Here is an 18,889-nt window from a genome sequence, read left to right on the forward strand (position 1 = left end):
TTTGACATAGTCTCCTCTGAATCCCACTGCAGTTGCTGAGGTTTTGCCCCGCTCTGTTTAAATATTTCTGAGTTGTTTGGTTAAGGGGAGGGGAGGAAAAAAGCTGATACAAAACCACTTCAAAAAAAATATTTGTCATCATAAATCTTAACTCTTATTTGAATAAGCACGATTCCTATTGACTTACGTGGCAATGTCTTCTAGAGAAATATCGATGTTTATCTGTCAAAGGTGTTTAATAAATGGCACCAGATACGTCTGTAAAGGACTGGTTTGTTCTGGCTGAATTTCTATTTGCCAAGGCCTGCTTACGTGCCCAGGGGGAAGAAAAAAGTGGAAAAATCACTGCAAAACTCCTGAAGACAAAATTGTTAGCACTTATTAAACACATTGCTGTCATTTATATGGGCCCAATGTGATGTCAACTGTCTTAAACATTTTGGAGAACTGAAGGAATGTAAGCAATGTCTGAGGGATCCTGTTGGAATAAATCGTCTTTCTTGGGGTTTGGGTTTTTTCTGTTAATTGCTGACTTGCTGAGGGCAGCCCTATATGCAAGCAGTGCTGAGGGCAGGATATGCCATTAACCTAATGCTACGGAGCTTTCCCTCACCTCCGAGGTCCTTTTGCAAAAATAAAGGCACTGGCCGTTGCCTCTTACTGTTCTCTAGAAAGCGTGGAACAGAGTCAGACTGTGGTGTGTCAAGCAATTAGACGCACTGTACAGGGAAATAAAACGTTTGCTCTTACAGCAACACAATCAAGGTAAAAGGAAGGAAAAAAAATAGTACTGCCCGCACTCAGAATGCACAGCAAATATAAAGCATCTCCTTGGATTATTGCTGGCCCTGTCTTGTTTTGTATGGTTTGGGGGGTGGGGATGGGAGGAGGGGAAAACTCAACCCGCTGATATTTTGCAACCTGCTTGCAAGCAGTGTGAATTCAAAGCAATAAACATACAACATTAATGGCCTCTGTATGGAAACACACGTGTGGGAGGGACCAAACCTCCTCGCGCTCCCGTTCTGGGATGCTATGAAGACACTGGGGTTACGGTGAGAGGGCAAAGGCATCCCTGAACCTTCCAAAAGGTGCTGCAGACAGGAATGCGTAGGTACAACTGCAAAGCCAAATTGGCCTGTCTGCTGTGACACTGCTCCTGCAACTGCGAACGGCAGGGCCACAGCCGGGTGTTCACAGCACGGTGTTCACAGCACATGCTTTGAAAGCCATCTTCTTATCGCGTATTATTCCCATCTTTTTGGCAGAGCGTTTAGTGCACAATGGCTGGTGTCGTGCTACGCCAGTCTCCCCAGGCTCCTTCCCTAAGGGGGAGGGATCTCTAATGCACCGGTAACTTTCTGGAAGCACTTTTTTTTCTTTTTTTAACTCTTTTTTTCAGAGCATGGCTGTTTATAGATATATAGATAGATAGATATATATACATACACACACATTTTTTATATATATATGTATATATATATATAAAAATAGCAATTTCATAGTTATATACAGGCATTAATAAAGTGCATAATGTTATTGGCTATTTTCAAATCTCATTTCCTGAGGAAGTGCTAACATACATAGCTCCTCCTACGACATGATGCCGGCAGCCAATGCTAGGGTATGACACCTACTCCCTGGCTTTCAATTCCCATGAATACATCTCCCTGTCCGGAGCCGGAGTCTAAAGGGAGTAGTGACAGCCTCAGTCCTCCAGGAAGCAAGTCAAGGCACCGATCGAGACTTCTTCCTTTGCCAAGGTGAACGCGTCTAGGAGCGACTTCCCTCCATTTCGGAGCTCTCGGGTGCGCGCTACTTGGCGGTGGTCACAGAGCCGTCTTCAGGGATCTTCTCCTCCGAACAGCTTCTTCCCGAGAACTTGTCGTGGTGCTTGAGCTCGCTGAAGCGCTCCGCAACGCACTGCGCCGTGAGCCGGGCCTCGGGGTCATGGTCCCAGCACTCAATAAGAGTTTCACACACCATCTGGATGCCCTGCAGAGAGCACAGAGAGAGCAGCCGTGACGGGGCCAGTCACCGCCGAAGCCCCGGTGTGAGAGTTGCTTTAGTGCCCTCTGAAGTTCAGGGGGTTATTCACGTGTGTCCTGGAGGTGCTTTATGGGCTCTGCTGCTACTGTCATGGGGGGCACGCTTTTCTTATCTTTTTAAAAGAAACCCTAATGCAGTATTTTCAGCACTTTAGTTGGTACTGTCATTTCTGGGCATATGTTCTGATACTTTGTAACAAGAAAAATAATGCTTTGCACTAGTGCTGTAGGATCAAGTACAGGTTTTTTTTTAATAAATAGGATCAGAATTCTTGGATAACGTGACTTCCTGCTCAACCCATGCCTTTGCGTGCCTGAATTCTGTTCGGGTTTTTCGGACAAAATTCTGATTGCCAGCAATATCAGGCCCTGCATCAGCCCTTTATGAATTCCTTGCAGACTAACTAAATCTATGTGCAAATATGGGCCACAGTCCCACAAACACTTAAACACATGTCACTCACAGATGTAACTATTTAACCTTCATTTCAATGCTGATGCACATGTTTACAGGAGCAAAAACCAGTTGCATCTCTGTAATGCATTTTATAAACATGAGGTATTTGCCAGGAAATTGTGTGCCTTGCCTTATGACACTAAAAGCCCATTAAGTAGGATTTATCTTAAACTTCTTATTTAAAAAAATAACATTTCACAACACTGCATTAATTGCATAATTTACCTAATTGGTGATGTTGACTGATGTCAATGTTAATAGCAGAACGTTATTGTCTGTATACAAATAACATTAGTTTTCTGCTGGCATTGAAATTACAAGCAGTAAATTAAATTAAATATTAAACATTAACTTGAAATCAATAGTGCAACAAATCTCATTAAGGGGGGGAAAAAATTGTAATATGTAAATCCATTCCAGAATTTTATCACGATGAATAATGAGTTCATTACAAAAACACGACTGCAGAGGAAGGAAATGAATATGGAAGAGCCGTTACAGTAAGAGCAACTTCTATGGCGTTCAGAGCAGATCCTCAGCTGCTGCAAACCGTCACAGCCCCGCGGAAGCTGATGCATCACCACATTTTAGATAGTGCAATGTGAAACGCTGAAGGGATTCAGGCGAAGGCAATTAAATCCACCTTCATTAAATGTCCTGTGAGTGTGCTATCAGGCACCCATTTCCTGCCTTAGACTCTTAGCTGAACCCTGCTGGAGCCAGCTGTGCCCGTCCCGGTGACACACAAGCGCAGACGCGTGGTCCTCCCAGTCGGTGGGGTGCCCTGTACTGGAGGCAGGCTGAGGTCTGGGTTTTACATAGGGAAGAAATCTTTGAAGTCGAATGCAGGACACCTAGGTCCAAATCTGCGATCATTTTACTTGCTATGTAAACCCAGCGGTGATGAAATTCACAGTATATCTCACAGCTCTGCTCCAGTACCTGGAGCTGCAGCCCTCCACACGCTCAGGCTTGCTGCCATGAGAGCAGCCGTGGGCCTGCCCTGTGCCTGAGCACCACAGGGAACTTGAGTCCAGTGCTTCCCTGCCCAGGCGCCCTGGGCACGCCGGCACACCTACGCTTGCCGCTATGCCTGGCTGTGCATGAAACGAGTGCCTGGACACTTCTCTCCAAGACATAACTGGCGATACTGCCTGTGTCTACTGCCACGTAATGCAGTGCCCTGCCGTAGTGCCCGCAGGAGTAGCCCTGTCCTGAACACAGACAAGTCTCTGGGCCACCTAACACTGCCCCATGCCTGCTTCAAGTGCCAATGACTTTTGCTTTATAGGAGCTTCCATCACCTTCTATTACATGTACATCATCTGACTTTTCCCAAATGCAGAACAGAAATATTTGCTGACCATGTCTGCCTTTGCATTAGCATAAGCAGTATCCTTCTTTCATATCCAGCAACAGATTGGTACTGTTAGATTTCCTTTTGCTCTTGAGAAAACTGTGGTTATCCTCAAGTTTGCTAACCACAGATCTTCCTGTTGTTCTTCTGTCTCCCTAATCAGTTCTCTACCCTTCTTTACTATAATTTTTTTCACACATGAAACCATGTCTTTTGAATATCCCGAGAAACGTTCTCACACTGTTCCTAATTTTAAGCATTTTCTACTATTTAATTTTTATCTCCCAAATGATCTGGCTCAGGATTCTTTTCTGCTTTGTCAATTGGGCTCTCCTAAACTACCACATATGTATTACCAGTTTGGACTTCATTTTGGCTTTGTGGAAAACAAACAACTGCAGTCAACTCATGATCCCTTTTACCAGCTCATCCACAATTTTTATAAAATTTCTGCAAACAGTTCTTTCCTATAAAGATGAGCGTTAGTATAATCTCTCCTTCCCAGCTTAACTTGTCATTTAGAAGATGGTTGTATCTATGGCATGTCAATCATATCATGGAAATGTCAAGGTCTTTTTAGTACTCGTAACACCAGATATCCAGGTGTCCCTCAAAATACAGCTCTCTTCCCCAGTTAAAGCAGCCCTCCTCAGTAACCATACTCATCACAGATGACTACATAAGGAGCAAGTGGTCCAGGAAGGGGCTGCACTCTGCCATAGTCATCAGGCAGCAGATGCATTGTTCTTGGTCAGAAAGATGATTGATTTTGGCCACTCACTTGGCCTTTCCTAAGTAGGTGTTAGACTGTGATTTTAACATCTCAACAGGAATGAAAAAGGGAGTGTTACATTGCTCCTGATGGAAATACTAGCTGATCTTCGTTGCCTGGGCTTTTATAAATGTCCACGATGCTTTCCTTTTGTCTGTAAAGACCGCTAACATATTTCATTGACAAGTGGAATGACCAAGCCTCACGTCTCCTCTGAGACGATTCTCATTTTATCTCTTCTGATAAAACTGCTCAGAGCAAAGGTGAAGAAATGCATGCCTTTGGCTTGTTTCCATTCCGTTTCATCTACTGAGAAATCGGGCTGCAACTATTGCCTAGGAAGTGCAACCATGGTGTCCGTGAATGGGGAAAGCTGACAGAGTGCTTCATGACATGCAAGGGAAATGGACTGCTAATGCGCAACCTGAATAAAAACAGACTGGCTTGCTGAAGACCCATTTCCTATTTTCTTAAACCTGTCAACAGCTGGGATACAACTATGACTGCTCTCCATGATAAAGTACTGAGATTTGTTTTCTCTGCTGAAGGGGCCCATGTGTGAAGTTGTTCTCTCTGACCTTTCAGAGCCTGCGCACAGTGTGCTTTAAGGCCCTAATTATTCTGTAGCTGTCTAGATGATTGTCGCATCTCAGGTTTCCAATCTTTTTGTTTTGATCACTTTTAGATTACACTGGTGGGCAGCAGAAATCCCAGGGCTTTGGGCTAGGCATGGTGCAGAGCACCGTGGTGTCTGAACCACGGCAGCACCGGTGTCACCATGTGACAGAGCTCTAATCTGTGCAAAAGAGAGGTCCAGCCTGTTGGACAGGACACTGAGTTAAGGTTCAGGCTTCAGGCAGCAGCTAAATGTATAATGCAGCTCCCAGCTGCTCACATGTGGTGCTCTTACCTGATGGTTAAGCCAGGAGCTGGGGATCTCGGGTCGCCCTCTGTCTCTTAGGACATTGTCCTTCATGCTTTCCACACAGGGGTGTTCTCGCACTTTAGAGCCGAACGGGGGCTCGTACTCTTTCACTTCTGCCAAGAGAATAAGCAAACACAAGGGTATTCAGCTGGGCTGCGCTGGTGCCAAGTGTGAAGGGAGCTGGCTGTTCTCTGGAGGAGTAGGAGCTACTGATTAGCTGCTCAGTGCCACTGTTCTGCTTGACCAGCTCCAAACAAAGCAAAGCCGGTTGGCATTTTCAAAAATGTTTCAAATGTGTTTCTCCCACACGCCCCCTCCCTCCCCTTTTCTTTCCCAGCCAGCTAAACAATTTTCATTTAAATCCTTTAGTACATAATCATATTAGCAACAGTCAGAGCAGCAGAGTAACCTATAATGGTTTGTGAGCCTTTCAATCTGTGCTGAAGCAAAACACACAGGAGCTTCAAGGTGAGTTTTGCTTCAGTCAGGCTTGCAAGAACTGGTCCCCCTTAGGTCCCCTGGAGTCCACACACACTTATCAGGTGAAATATAAACTGAAATCTATCTAGGTCATGATAGATGTTAATGTGCCAGATTGCTAGGAGGAAACAGTTGCTTGAAAAGGACAAAGGTACAGTAAGGAGCAGTGCTGGAAGCTGCCGTGCTGCCCTTGTTTATTACTGAGCTGCATTCCTTTATAGAAAGTAGTAGTCTGCTCTTATTTTAGGCCTCTTTCCCAAAATGGGTCAGTTTTGGCCCATGATGCAGGGGGCACAGCTTCCTGAAGGGGCTGCTGCCATTCTAGTTTTTGTTTGCATGTTGCATATTTTCTTCGCTTTTCTTTGGAGAGAGAAAGGAAGAGGCAGACATATGGGACCTTTGGAGAAAACTCAAGAAATCTCTGAGAGCGGAAATATTATAGTAGATGCTGACACAGTGTAGAAAATGCTGTGGTTTCTTTGGGAACAGATGGAGACTTTACTCACAGGCCTAATGACTTGCTAGTATTAGATAAAGATTTATGAAGTTGGCCTGTTCTGCTGCCTCTTATTTCTTTCTAGGAATTAATTGAGGGCAAGAAAAACTGAAGTGTAATCTACAAGGCAGTCTGAAGAATGCATGTGAGTGCCCAGAAGATGTGTGAAGAGTGATGAACGAGACAGGAGACACAGTACTGTTGTGTAATGTTACAACCAAAGTTCAAATGCAGTGTCCAGTACTGCTCACTCCTCTCAAGGGGCATTTTATGGTAAAAAGAAGCTCCTAGAAGGGTGATAACAATGATTAAAGGCCCCCCAAAAATGGGAAGAACCTCTAAAGCTTGGCTTTGTTTACTTTGGAGAGAAAGGTAAGGGGTCATATGATAAAATACTGAAAATAACTAACGGGTTTAGTTATCTGACACAGGTCAGATCCTTCTGTCATGTCTCATGATAAAAACAAGGTAGTATCGAACATAACTAAAAGGTGGACTTTTCTCCAAAACCTTAGTCAGGCTGTAGATCTCACTTCTACGTGATGGCCACGAGATGAAGACTTTATCAGGCTACAGAAAAAGAATTTCTAAAGCTTAAAAAGAATAGCCAAGTTATAATAACAAACATTTTGGAAGCGATATTAAACCTTGTGCTTCAAATGTTCAGCATTTAGAGATCCAGCTGCAAACAACTGTGTGTGCAGTGCAGCAGATCACCCCACAGATGCCTCCTGCAGAGCTCTCCTTCCTTCTCCTGAACCATCTGGTGCTGGCCACTGTCCACACAATGCTCTGGAGAGTGGCTATAGTCCCGAAACACAACTCCTACCTTCTCATACGTAAATCACTTTCTTTAAGACTCAAGGGCCAAAGTCTGCTTCCTTTCTTTCCTCTACAAGAAGGCATACCAGTTTCACCCGCATTAATCTGAGTTAGAGATTACTCAGCCAAAGTAAATTTACAAGACTTTAGCCCTAGAAGTTAATTGGGAAGTTGCCATCTTGCTGGTCAGACCTGGATTACTTATGCAGCAGATGCATAACGATTACAAAGCAGATACCTCTACTTTCAAAGCTAACCAAAGCATTAAAGTTTGCTGGGAAAATTTAAATAGCGTGACCTAGACAGCCATTTCCTACACCATCTCCATCAGTCATGGTTTGATTGTGGTAGTGGTCATGGACACCAGCCAAGGCTCTGAGATCTTCTTGCAGTATGAGGAGTCAGAGGAGTCCGAATGTCCAACAGAGGGAAGCTGGTGCTGCGGTGCTGACCTGTTCCCTCTTGATGAGCTTAATCCAAAGGCCATTCAGGTTCATGAGATGGTTCAAGTGGGGGAAGGGAAAGCCTTCCCGGGGAATTGATAGGTTTGTAATACATTTTCCCTGTTTCAGAAATTCTTTCTATGCTATGAGCCTTCCTCTTCCAAACATAAAGAGTGAAGAGGTTTTTCAGGTTTGGGTTTTTTGGGGGTTTGGGGGTTTTTTGTTTGTTTGTTTTCTTTTTTTTTTTAATGGTAGAGAAAGAGAAATTGAGGCCAGATGCCAATTCACAGTAATGACTTTATAGTACTACAGTTGTGCCTTCCCTCGGTTTGAAAAGCATGCAGCATCTTCTTGCTATTTATTATCTTGCTTCTCTTTCCCTTAGAAAGAAAAGCCCACCGAATCCTCTCACAGTAGATCATCCTTATGCTGTGGAATCTCAGGTGTCAGACACATTTTGCAGAAATAGCTGGGGCTATTCATGGATCATGTTGACGTGCTACAGTAGATGTAACAGATGTCAATTTGAGGTAGGTTAAGGTGTTTGTGCCTAGCTGCTTGTGCACGGCTGTATACAGATGCTGAATCTATTTTTCATGCCTTATATGTTTCTTTTGATTGTTTTTAGACCAGTCAGGCACTAAAAATGACAACTGGCTGAAGTACCATAAATACCTCAGGTACCATGAACTACAGCACCTTTAGTGTTCAGTAATGGCAGAGTTCCTTCAACTTTAACCTCCAGCATTTAATCTTTATGGTTGTGAGCTATCTTGCACTAATAATCGCTGTACTTCTGGTTTCCTTTGACAATGGCCTGGCCGTAACTCTCAGAAAGGCTGGGACTGGAATTTTAGCCCCAAACAGAGACAGTACTGAAAATCTATTTGTTGTGTCTGATGAATGCTTTGGAAAATTTGGCCGTGGCTTCCTCGTGAAAAATATGCCCCACTGATGTAATCTTTTTCTACTCTACTCTAAGCTCTTTGCAGTGAGATTCTCTTCCTTTGGGTCAGAACAGCACACCCACAAACCCTGTTGACACTCCCTCATGTGATGTGTCTTACTGATTTCTGTGGGGCAACTTCTCACGCTGGAAATGAAGGCTCATTTGTAGAATCAAAGCAGGAGTGAGGTGAAAGGCGGCCAGCAAAAATCAACTGTGAAGCACAGTCCACAGCAGTGGGCTTGTGTTCGGGAACTTTTAGGTCCTTTTGAAATGCCCCTCCCTTCAGAGTTTACAAAGGGAGAGCCACAGAAGGGATAAATCAATTGATGGTGGAGCTACTGTGACAGCTCATGCACGCGCACACACACAGACACACACCTCTGTGTGTGTGCAGATTGTGTCTTTCTTTACGCTAGAGGAATTTGGGTGGTGGATCTACTTAGCTGTTGCACAAAGGGATAATAACGCATAAAGCAGAGGCTCAAAAGCCATTTCATGGTCAAGTTAAAGGAGCTGTCAAATGCTTACTTCACATTTTCCCTAGGTTTCCCCATTCCATTCCTTCAGAATACGGATGCTAGCTGGGAAGGGTAAGGGTGTGTTGGGATGGGTGAACTCACTGCGCAGTTTCCCTTGCACAGACATGTTTTAAGTGACTTCACATCTGATGATCAAAGACACAGCCACCCTTCCAAAGGTTTGGGAGTGCACGAGCTCTGCCATCAGTGTACGGTTACAGGCTGCTTAGTCACTGTGTGCTGGATCCTGAGGTGGGAAAGTAGAGGAACACAGAGCACATCAGTGCCCAACATGGAGTGTAGTGCAGTGATCTTATCTACTGCTACCTGGGCTTGTTGAAGGACAGCACTTGCTACCTTATGTGTAGTACTGTGGTGACATTTAGAGAATTTCTAGGACATGAGTTACTGTCATGGGGTGCTGCTGCACTGTGTGGATGTACCAGCTCGGGGTTATATGCCACCACAAGCCAGTGCAGACGTGCCCTAACTGCGCTCTGCTCCACAGAAGGAGAGGTTTAAATCAGGCCCCAGCTGCAGCCACCTCAGGGCCCAATGCGCAGACACAGCCCCACTGTACAGGCTATCAAAATGCTCCCTGCTGCCAGAAACTGTCACCTTTCCACGTCAATATGATGAAAGCTGAGCATTTCATGCTCATGTTACCATGAGGTACAGGATGCACAAATGCTTAGTTACCAAACTGTGGCTCTTGGCTGACTCTTTCCAAGTAAGCATAAGATTAATCAGTGATTTTATTCACATTAAACACAGGTCTGGTAAAGCAAGGCTGCCATTTCAAACAAAGCCCTGCTGCTATACTGAAGCCAGCCACCGCTCCAAGCACTACAATACTGCATGAGCAACGTCGCCATTTTCTGAGGGGTTTCTCTTCTCTCTCTTCACCAACCCCGTGTATCCAGAAGTTCCTTTTCCTCTCCCTCTCCCCTGCCACTCCCAACAGTCCCCCACCCGTAGCAGCTCCGATACAAAACAGATGGTTTTCTTTTCTTTCTAGGAGGCTGTCAGAGAAATTACACTTGCCTCTGTCGCCAAAGCTGTGTCGCTCTGAAAGCAAGTGGTTGAGATGAAAATTATATTTCTTGCAACATGCAGCATCTGGTGCACAGCTGTTGCGCTGAATGAAATACCAAGTTAATGGCAGCGTGGAGCAGTTGAAGTTCTCCCCAAAGTAGTATCGCTGAGTTTCTAAATATGCCTCTTAAATTATACTCCAGTGAAAAATCAGTCAAACTCGATCTTTGCCTCTGTCTCCCTCTCCCTCGTGCCCCATTTCTGCTTCTCCATATTTAGCACAACAAAGTAACAATGAACAGCATGGCCTTTCTCAAAAGCCGATCCCCACCTGCTTATTTACTACGGCAGCTTCACAGTATGGATTATGCTGCTGGGTATTTTTGTTTAAACGTCTGCTGACTGAAAAGGCCTGGCATAGCATGGAGACTGTGTTTGACAAAGCTGCTGTAGCGAAAGGACCTGCCTCCATTGCCTCCCACACTCACTGAACACCTGCACGCTGACAAATGAATCCTGAGAGCTCCCTTTGAAAAAGAAATCAGTCACTGTACCTTTACGTGGCTGAATGGCAATTAGCCCCCCCACATGCTTCCCTCCCTAATTAAAGTTGCTAATGCTGCTATCTCAGCTTAGACTGCCACTCCTGCCCCTCTAAACTGCCACAGGTTTCTCTAGCGACAGGGAGCTGACACCACAGTCAAGCCTGCCCTGCAAAGACGGTGCCTACATCTTTTAGGCTCCTTTGGAAAGGCTGGCTGCAATCAGGTCAGCCTGCTCCAGCTTATACGTGAGGTCATTTCTCTCAGTGCCTAACACTATAGGAAGAAAAGAGGGGTTTGCGTGAGTGGAGGCAGCTCCTCGGGAAGGCTGCGAGGAGAGGAGGGAATCTCACGAGTGACAGATGGAGAAAGAAAGCAGAGGGGGAGCTGTAGTCATGAATCACTGTAAGGGTATTTCACCAGCTGGTTGCAAAGATAGCCAGACTGCACAAACCAGGGGAAAATCTAAGAAGGAAATGAGAGAAACCGTGCAATGCTGCTGCAGCTCAGTACCAGTGACAAGTTAAGGGAGCTACATCCTGGGAGTTGTATTTAACTGCTCTGCATGAAGACACTAAGCCCAAGTTCCACCCCCACAGATCTGCCCAAGTACTCCTGTGGTTTTGCTGGGGGCTTCAGCCCCTGAAAAGATGACTGAAATAGAGAAATGAAATTCAAGAAATGTGTTTCTGGGGATGAGGATCACTGAGGGATGAAATGAATAGGGAAAATCAGGATGTGGGTGGAGGTTAAGCTCCATCTTGAAAGCGAAGGGGATGCTGGGCCACAGAAATCTTTCCTTTTCCTGAAATGAGTTCAACTCTTCTTCTCAAGGTTATAACGGGTCAGTCTCTTCTAGCTAAACATGCTGGTGATTTTCCTTCCTTATGAAACTCCCTTTATATCCTCTTTTAGGCAGCTGCCTTCTGAGAACAGCAGCAATAAGGTTTGCTCTTGCCACAATCTCCATTTCACTGTACTCAGCAAATATGAACAGGAAGGGACTCGGGCATCAGCAAAGATAAAAGCCTCCACAGTGAACCGGTCATATTTATATTAATAAGGTGAGTTCCTAAATGCAAGAAACAGGGAGAGCTCAAGAGACAGGGCAAAGATCCTTTTTCTCGGGTTTTAAATCTCCTCAGCCACATTTACAAAGTGCTAATAAAAGGCTGAGATTGTGCCAATGCATTTAGAAACAGGCATGACCATGACAGTTAAATGTGGATAGGTTTGCCTTGGAATATGCCAGACTGAGGTTCAGTTCCTGAAGCACCAAATGTTTTTTCCCTGAAATGTTTGACTAGAAAAGAATTTTTTTTCATGCTTTTATGCTAGCACTAGCTGTTTGCACACATACTTGCTTTGTAGCTTTCCCAGCAGGGTGCAAACAGGGGCAAATCTGTTGCCCACAGTCCAGCCCACCCAACAAGACTAAATGCTCGTCAGGCATAGGAGGAGACTGAGGTGGAGGCATTCCTCCCGCCTGCACACGGACACCGTGATGCAGCCACACAGCCACTGTTGCAGAGTGGCTTCAGAGACCTCCATGGACACCCTTGTGGTATCCCACGGATGTTAGCAGAGAAACAAGGAGCAGCTATGCACATCTTCCCATGGGACATTGGTTTCCCTCCTGTACACTATGTTCCCCATACTGTGGTGCTCTAGCCTGCAAGATTGTCCTGTCTCTGTGGCAGCCCTTCGAGATGCAACCGTGCCAAGTCCGAAGAAAAAGGAGCCTCTGTGGTTTTGAAAGAAGGATAACAAATCAAATCATAGTTGCATGTCTACTGTAATACCCACATTAGTGTTACCTTTTACAGTCCCACTCCTTAGACTGGCTGTGAGAGCCCTGGACTGTGCAGCAGTTTTTGTTAGAATGAATGTTAGACAATACCAGCAGACTGAAGAATTTTATATGTAACTTAGTCTCATTTTAGTCCCTGAAGTAAGGTGAAAATCCTCAAACATGGCAATATGTAATGCAGATATCTCAACAGCAACTTTTCTGATTTCTAGCACATACCAGTGCTGCACACTGGGAATTCTGGGGCAGCTTTAGGCAAAGCAGAAATGGAGATTTTTGTTTCAGTGAACAAACTCTGAATATGAAGAAGCACAGCAGCTCTTCCTGGAGCTGTTCTGATAGTTCCAATCATTTTTATTTTGTTACTGCACTTCATACAACAAACATCCCTTGATTTCTCATATGGATGATCTCTTACAACATCACAAAAAATGACGAGCAGCAGCTGGGGATTTTGGGAAAGAAGGAAGGTTTCTGTATCACTATGATGGCTCTTACTGAAATGATCAATTAGTAAATGCGACACTTAACTGGCCCTCATTAGGTTTCAGAATTAACATTCTATGAAAGTAAATGGGAGGCAGTTATCACTTCTTGGTCGTAATATTTCAAATTGTCTTATGTTTCTAATCATTTTGGGTGAGGTCAACCAGACTGAGTCAATCCATGGCTACTCAAGATGTTATAGGAAAAATCAGACATTAATTATCTTTAAAAGTAGTCTACCTAACAGCAGATTTATCCTTACACCAATCCACGACCGATTTTCTCATTCTCTTAGGTGCTTACCCTTCAAGCCTGCTTATGCACATGCGCATCTCATACTACCAAAGGCCTGTTAATTTACAGCATCCAGGTACCCTAGAACAATTGGTGGGAGTTAAAAAGAATCATCCCCTCCCCAGACAACCACAAGAGCCTGTCTGTCCAAACATACTTTTAGAGAGAAGAAAACTGATGGCACTTACCTCCGACGCCGTTACAGCGAGATGTCATTTCCCAGAGGACCAAAGCCATGGAGTACACATCAGTTTGTTTGAAGGACTCCACGTTCTCCAGGTTCATCCTGGATTCCAGAACCTCAGGGGCCATGTACCTTGCTGTGCCAACCTATAGGAGAGGAGATTGGGAAGAGCTCAGGAGCTGCAATTGTAATTCATGTTTTGGATTCTGCTGTGATTTAACTTCAGCTTTCACAGAAACGGTGCCATTTGACATGTATCCAAAAATGCAGGCCATACTTGGCACAGGTTGTATTTTCTGCTGCCAGGGGAATCTGGCATTGTTCTGACTACCAACTTACTTGCACCTCCCTTGGTAAAGAAAGAAAAAGAAGCCCTTTTTAGTTCCTTAAGCAAATAATTTTGACACTAACAAGCTTTCTCACTCTTTGGCTGTTCACAGATAAACTCTGCCCTTTGGGCCTGAAGCAATTGCCACTGACCGAGTGTGTTTCGGATGAGCAAGAAACACATTGTATTCTTTTGCACTGCATATTACAGTGTTAGCTGTTTCTTTTCATGGTAGGCTTAAAAGGAAAGTGGTAAATGCAGGCCTGGCAGAAGAAAGCAAATACACAAATACTGAATGCAGAAGCACACATTTGAATCGAAACTAAAAATCAGCCCCTTTGTTTGAAAAACCGTTCTCATAAACTTTATTCATACTGTGCAATTTTTAGCAATTATTTTAGCAGCTTTGCTGAAATCTAGATTATGACCTTGCATTACAGAAGGCAAAGTTTAAACATCTGTTTTTATCACAAGAAAGGATTTAAGGAAGAATTTTTGGATCACTCAACAGTTGCTCTCAAATGACAAACTCTTCACAGGGTAGGTATAAAAAATTTACCCCCCTTGAAGAACTGCAAACATAATAAGTCTTTGATCAGGCAAAGACAGTTTCAGATTGGAGACTGGTTAATCACAGAGATGAACAAGCACAAGTGGGTGATGCAGTAGGACCTGTGATTCAAATGAGCTATTTGTAGACTGCACTACAGAGCCCAGCGGCAAGCAGGACTGCAACAGATCATTTCAGTTACTGGGTCTGCAATTGCAGGCAGCCACATAGTAAATGTACGGTCCCTGAGAGAGCCCTACAACATCCATTTTACAAGCTTCTCTAAACATGTCTTATCACCCCAGGCTCAGGGCAAATGGGAAGAAGTTCCACAAAAAATGCAGTGCACCGTAAGAAGACAGCAGGAAAGATCAAGGACATAGCTTTGTCATAGGACCCTGCAACAGCAGCAAATTTCTGTGTCAGAAACATCCAAGTGGTTGTAGGATCAAAGCCTTTATCAACAGAGGACAGAAAAAACCCTGTGCGATCAGTCCCAAAGTTAAATTCCCTCTTAGGTGGACTCTGTGATGAATTTAAGGCCAAGCATGTGAGCAACAGCCACACCCTGAATGGGTACTTGGGACAATCATGTCTCAGCACCACTGAATAGGCCAGCATCTCCCTCCCCTACAGAACATGAACCTATGGAAATTCTGCAGCAGAGGCTGTTCCTACCCCCAATCCGTTCCCCAACACACAACTTCTTCCCCAAGCAGACCCCATCCAAAGCTTAAGAAGGGTTACCTGTATACTATGGCCCACAGTCCCACACCCCCAAATCCTGCTGATTTTAACAAGAGCTAATGGTGCCTAAATACAGATTCTTAACATTGTCACAATGTGCTGTTCTGGTCTGGCATTTCACACTCTTTGCAGCAGTGAAAATTATTCTGCAGCTTTGCTGGACAATGGAGGATCAAGCCCTATAACTAAAAAGTACGGTGGCAAATGTGGAGAAAATTTAAAATTATTTGAAGAATTGTATCAAATCAATCCCATTTCCATCCTGCTTAGGATTTATCATGTGCTCCTCTCTGCTTGTGTCCTTTTATCTGCATTTAGATTATTAGGTCTTTGGGTCAGAGATACTTTTCCTGTATCTCACAGAAACCTGAGCCCTGAGTCTCAAAGCCATTTTAGGTATCTAAACTCCAGCAATTCAGAGTTGGTTGCCCCTCTGGAGTATGGATATGCTTTCTCTTTGCAAAGACCAGTCTGGTTTCAGTTCTTGCTGCTCCAAAACTTCTAGTGAGGGAACATCTCTCTTCCTGTGGTACATCATTATAATTTTTGTGACTTTTGGATCTTTTTTACTGGAGGCCTTACATTTCTTTCAAGCTGTTGAGGGATGCTTTGTGCCCTGAGGTGTGTCAGTCAGAGGGGTAGTAGATATCCCTCTTTATCTGATTAGAGAGACCATCTGTTACAAGGTTGCTGATGCTGCTGAGGTGAGGAACTGATGGCCTTGCTGGCACCTACCAGTCCTTTGAACACAATGGGACAAAGGTCCAGACTTATGTACTCACATTAAGTAATGTCTGCAAATATTATCCATCGTGGGTGGCCAAACCGAAAAGACTGCAAAGGTTCTAATGGGGAAAAAGACGGTTTCAGCCAGTCACTAAGGGCACTGGTACTGTATGGTCAATAACGGCTACATTTGCAGGATATGGAAGGTAGTTGGGTAGATGGGAAAGAAAATGGCTTTGTAACCCCAACAACTTGCCTTGAATATTACTAAGGCTGACCAGAAAAATGGTAAAATACTTACACTCTTTTATCTATTTCATAGGAAGCTGGAGGTTTCCTTGATTTAAGATTTGGGTCAGCTCCATTATATACCTTCAAAGATTGGACCTCCTGGTAGGAAAGGTTTGAGTCAAAGGGTAAAGTTTAGAAATTATGCATAAGGCAAATTCTGGTGCAAGACCCCTTTAGCAAAAGCTGCAGCACTGAAGTTGGCATGTTGGAGAATTTGAGTGGGTGGTGCCTGTGTGCCCAGAAGAAACAAGGTGGAGGTTGAAGTGGAGCCACTTCACATCATCTTACTCCTCCTCACAGAGAAGAATGACACTAGCTAGGTCACCCTCAAACAAATTCAATGAAGCTAAACAAAGTAAAACAGTGGGCCTCATCACCAGTGCCCAAGGACACCGATTCCAAAGCAGTAACCTGCTCTGGGCAGCACTGTACTCTGCCGTCAGTGTCGGTGTGGACTGTGGAAGTGGCAGTATCAATGCTACCCTCCTACTTTCAAGTGTCTGTGAGCAATGCCAGAGAAATCAGCTTAAAATATGAGTTGGCTTTAAGCAATCAAAGTGTCTGTGGGGCTGAGTTTCAGAGCACCTGCCTTACACTGCTGAATACTCTGTTTTCACTTTATTCCAAATGGAACCAGTCTTATGACTTACAATATGGTATGACTTCCCTGAACTCCAAAAAGGTCTGGCATGCTGGAGAGAAATTAGATGTAATTGTGAGTGATGTTTGTATTATTTTAAATACAGCTTCCTTGGTTATCATTGCCGGTGCTGGTTAATAAACCCTTTCAAAATGAGATCAGGACAGTTGCCGCTCACTAAGGAGACTTTCAAAGACAGAACTTCATTAGATAAACAACAGCAAAGCTCCCATGAACTTCACAGAGCACTACTGACTGAAGAAGTGTCCCTGAAAATGTTCTAAATCAAAATATTAGTTCCATGTGAAGTAAAAGTCAGTGTAAATGGACAGGCTTTGATGGTACCTATGTATGAAAATATAAATATAAAAATACATGTATAAATATATGTATAATTAAATAATTATGAATTAATTAACTTAACAAATGGTCTGAATTTATACGGGAGTTTTCATTAGAAGAGCCAATATTTAGAGATTTACTTGAAAAATTTCATCTTCAAAGCATTCATAAACATCCTCCTGGCATCCTTGTGAAGTAGATGAGCATTATCCATGTTAATTAGTTGAAAAAGCAACAACAGGGCAATTACTTTTATTTGAGATTCTTGCATTTGGAGAAAGTGCCATAATCTTAAACAAGTTTATTTTTGGCCTTTTAGACTTATTATCTATCACTCTAGTTATCTGCTTATGCCTCTCAAAGATAGAAGACTGACTTCACATATGCTGGGATACACCAGGAGTGGGTCTCCTCACACAAAACTGTAATGCCATCAGGCATGAAAACTGTGGCACAACCTCACAATGTGAAGCACATCCTTATCATATGTGTGTGTGTGCACTGCAGCAGCACCACAAACAGTTGCTAACGAGCTCATACACACTTAGTATAAGTGTATAAAGAGGATGGTTGTCTTGTATACATATGCAGCTCTCTGATCATAAAAAAACCTTCATTGCACATTTCTCACTGTAGCTTTAATGTTACGTTTAGAGCCTCTTTGTTTATAAATACTGTCACTTTCATTTTTTAAGATTTTAAATAAATATGGCAACATAGAATTCTTCCTCTTTTCACCCCAGGAACTGACACACCAACTGGTACAACACCCCCCGCTTCAAACTTTTGACTTACCTGCCCACTGTTAGCCAAGTCATCCACAGACAGAGAAGGGTCCAGTCTCAGGGATAACCCAAAGTCACAGAGACAGCAGGTTAAATCATTTTTCACCAGGATGTTGGAACTCTTCAGGTCTCTGTGCACGATAGGTGTTTTGGGGCGACCACAGGGTGTGTGATCACTATGCAGATGGGCAATCCCTCGGGCCAAGGACCCACCCAGTTTCCAGAGGTCCTCCCAGCTGATAATGTGCCGTGTGAGATATTCCTGCAAGTTTCCTCTAGCATGGAAGGCAGTGATCAACCAATACTGTTTACCAAGATCTGTCTTACGCTCCTCTGCTGTCAAGAATTGGAGGATGTTCTCGTGCTTGAGGTTTACATCTGAAAAAATGTCTTTCTCAGTTTTCCAGGAAGCATATTCTTCATAGGGGAAAATCTTGACTGCCACAGTTTCATACTGCTCCGATGTGTTTTGCTTCAATTTGGCTTTATACACTTCAGCAAACCTTCCTTTGCCAACAACAACATCCAACTCAATGGGCAGCAGTTCTGTGTTGTGGTTGATGTTGTTGGCACAGGTAGAGCTGATGTCTGAGCGGTCATCATCTAACATAATGGCACAAACATCACTGCAGTCCTTATGTTTCCTGGGCTTAACATTCTTCTCCCATGCCTTGTTGAGCTTTCTCTTCTTATGAGTGCGGTAGGCATAAAAGATAACAATCACAGCAACAGAGATCACCAGTAATGGGACAAGACTTATGATTGTGACTTTGGAAATTTCATCTTTCTCCTCTGGCTTATGAGGGTCATCTGTAAAGAAGAACAGAAGGCATACATTAAATGATATAATAGCTTTATGTAT

The 18,889-nt window shown here is 43.8% G+C and overlaps 1 protein-coding gene across 2 annotated transcripts in view; it reads right to left on the reverse strand.

Moving 5' to 3' along the window:
* Window positions 1–18,889, reverse strand: part of TGFBR2 (transforming growth factor beta receptor 2) — a 63,008-nt gene continuing 44,119 nt past the window's right edge. For both annotated transcript variants that reach the window (XM_076331136.1, XM_076331135.1), the window contains exons 4-7: window positions 18,038–18,837; window positions 13,623–13,764; window positions 5,545–5,672; window positions 1–1,995 (exon numbers count right to left, since the gene is read on the reverse strand). In XM_076331136.1, the coding sequence (XP_076187251.1) occupies window positions 1,816–1,995; window positions 5,545–5,672; window positions 13,623–13,764; window positions 18,038–18,837 (1,250 nt within the window). In that variant the 3' untranslated portion in view covers window positions 1–1,815. The remainder of the gene's footprint in view (window positions 1,996–5,544; window positions 5,673–13,622; window positions 13,765–18,037; window positions 18,838–18,889) is intronic.

This window comes from Aptenodytes patagonicus, chromosome 2 (assembly GCF_965638725.1).
Source record: "Aptenodytes patagonicus chromosome 2, bAptPat1.pri.cur, whole genome shotgun sequence".
In the NCBI taxonomy this organism is placed as follows: Eukaryota; Metazoa; Chordata; class Aves; order Sphenisciformes; family Spheniscidae; genus Aptenodytes; species Aptenodytes patagonicus.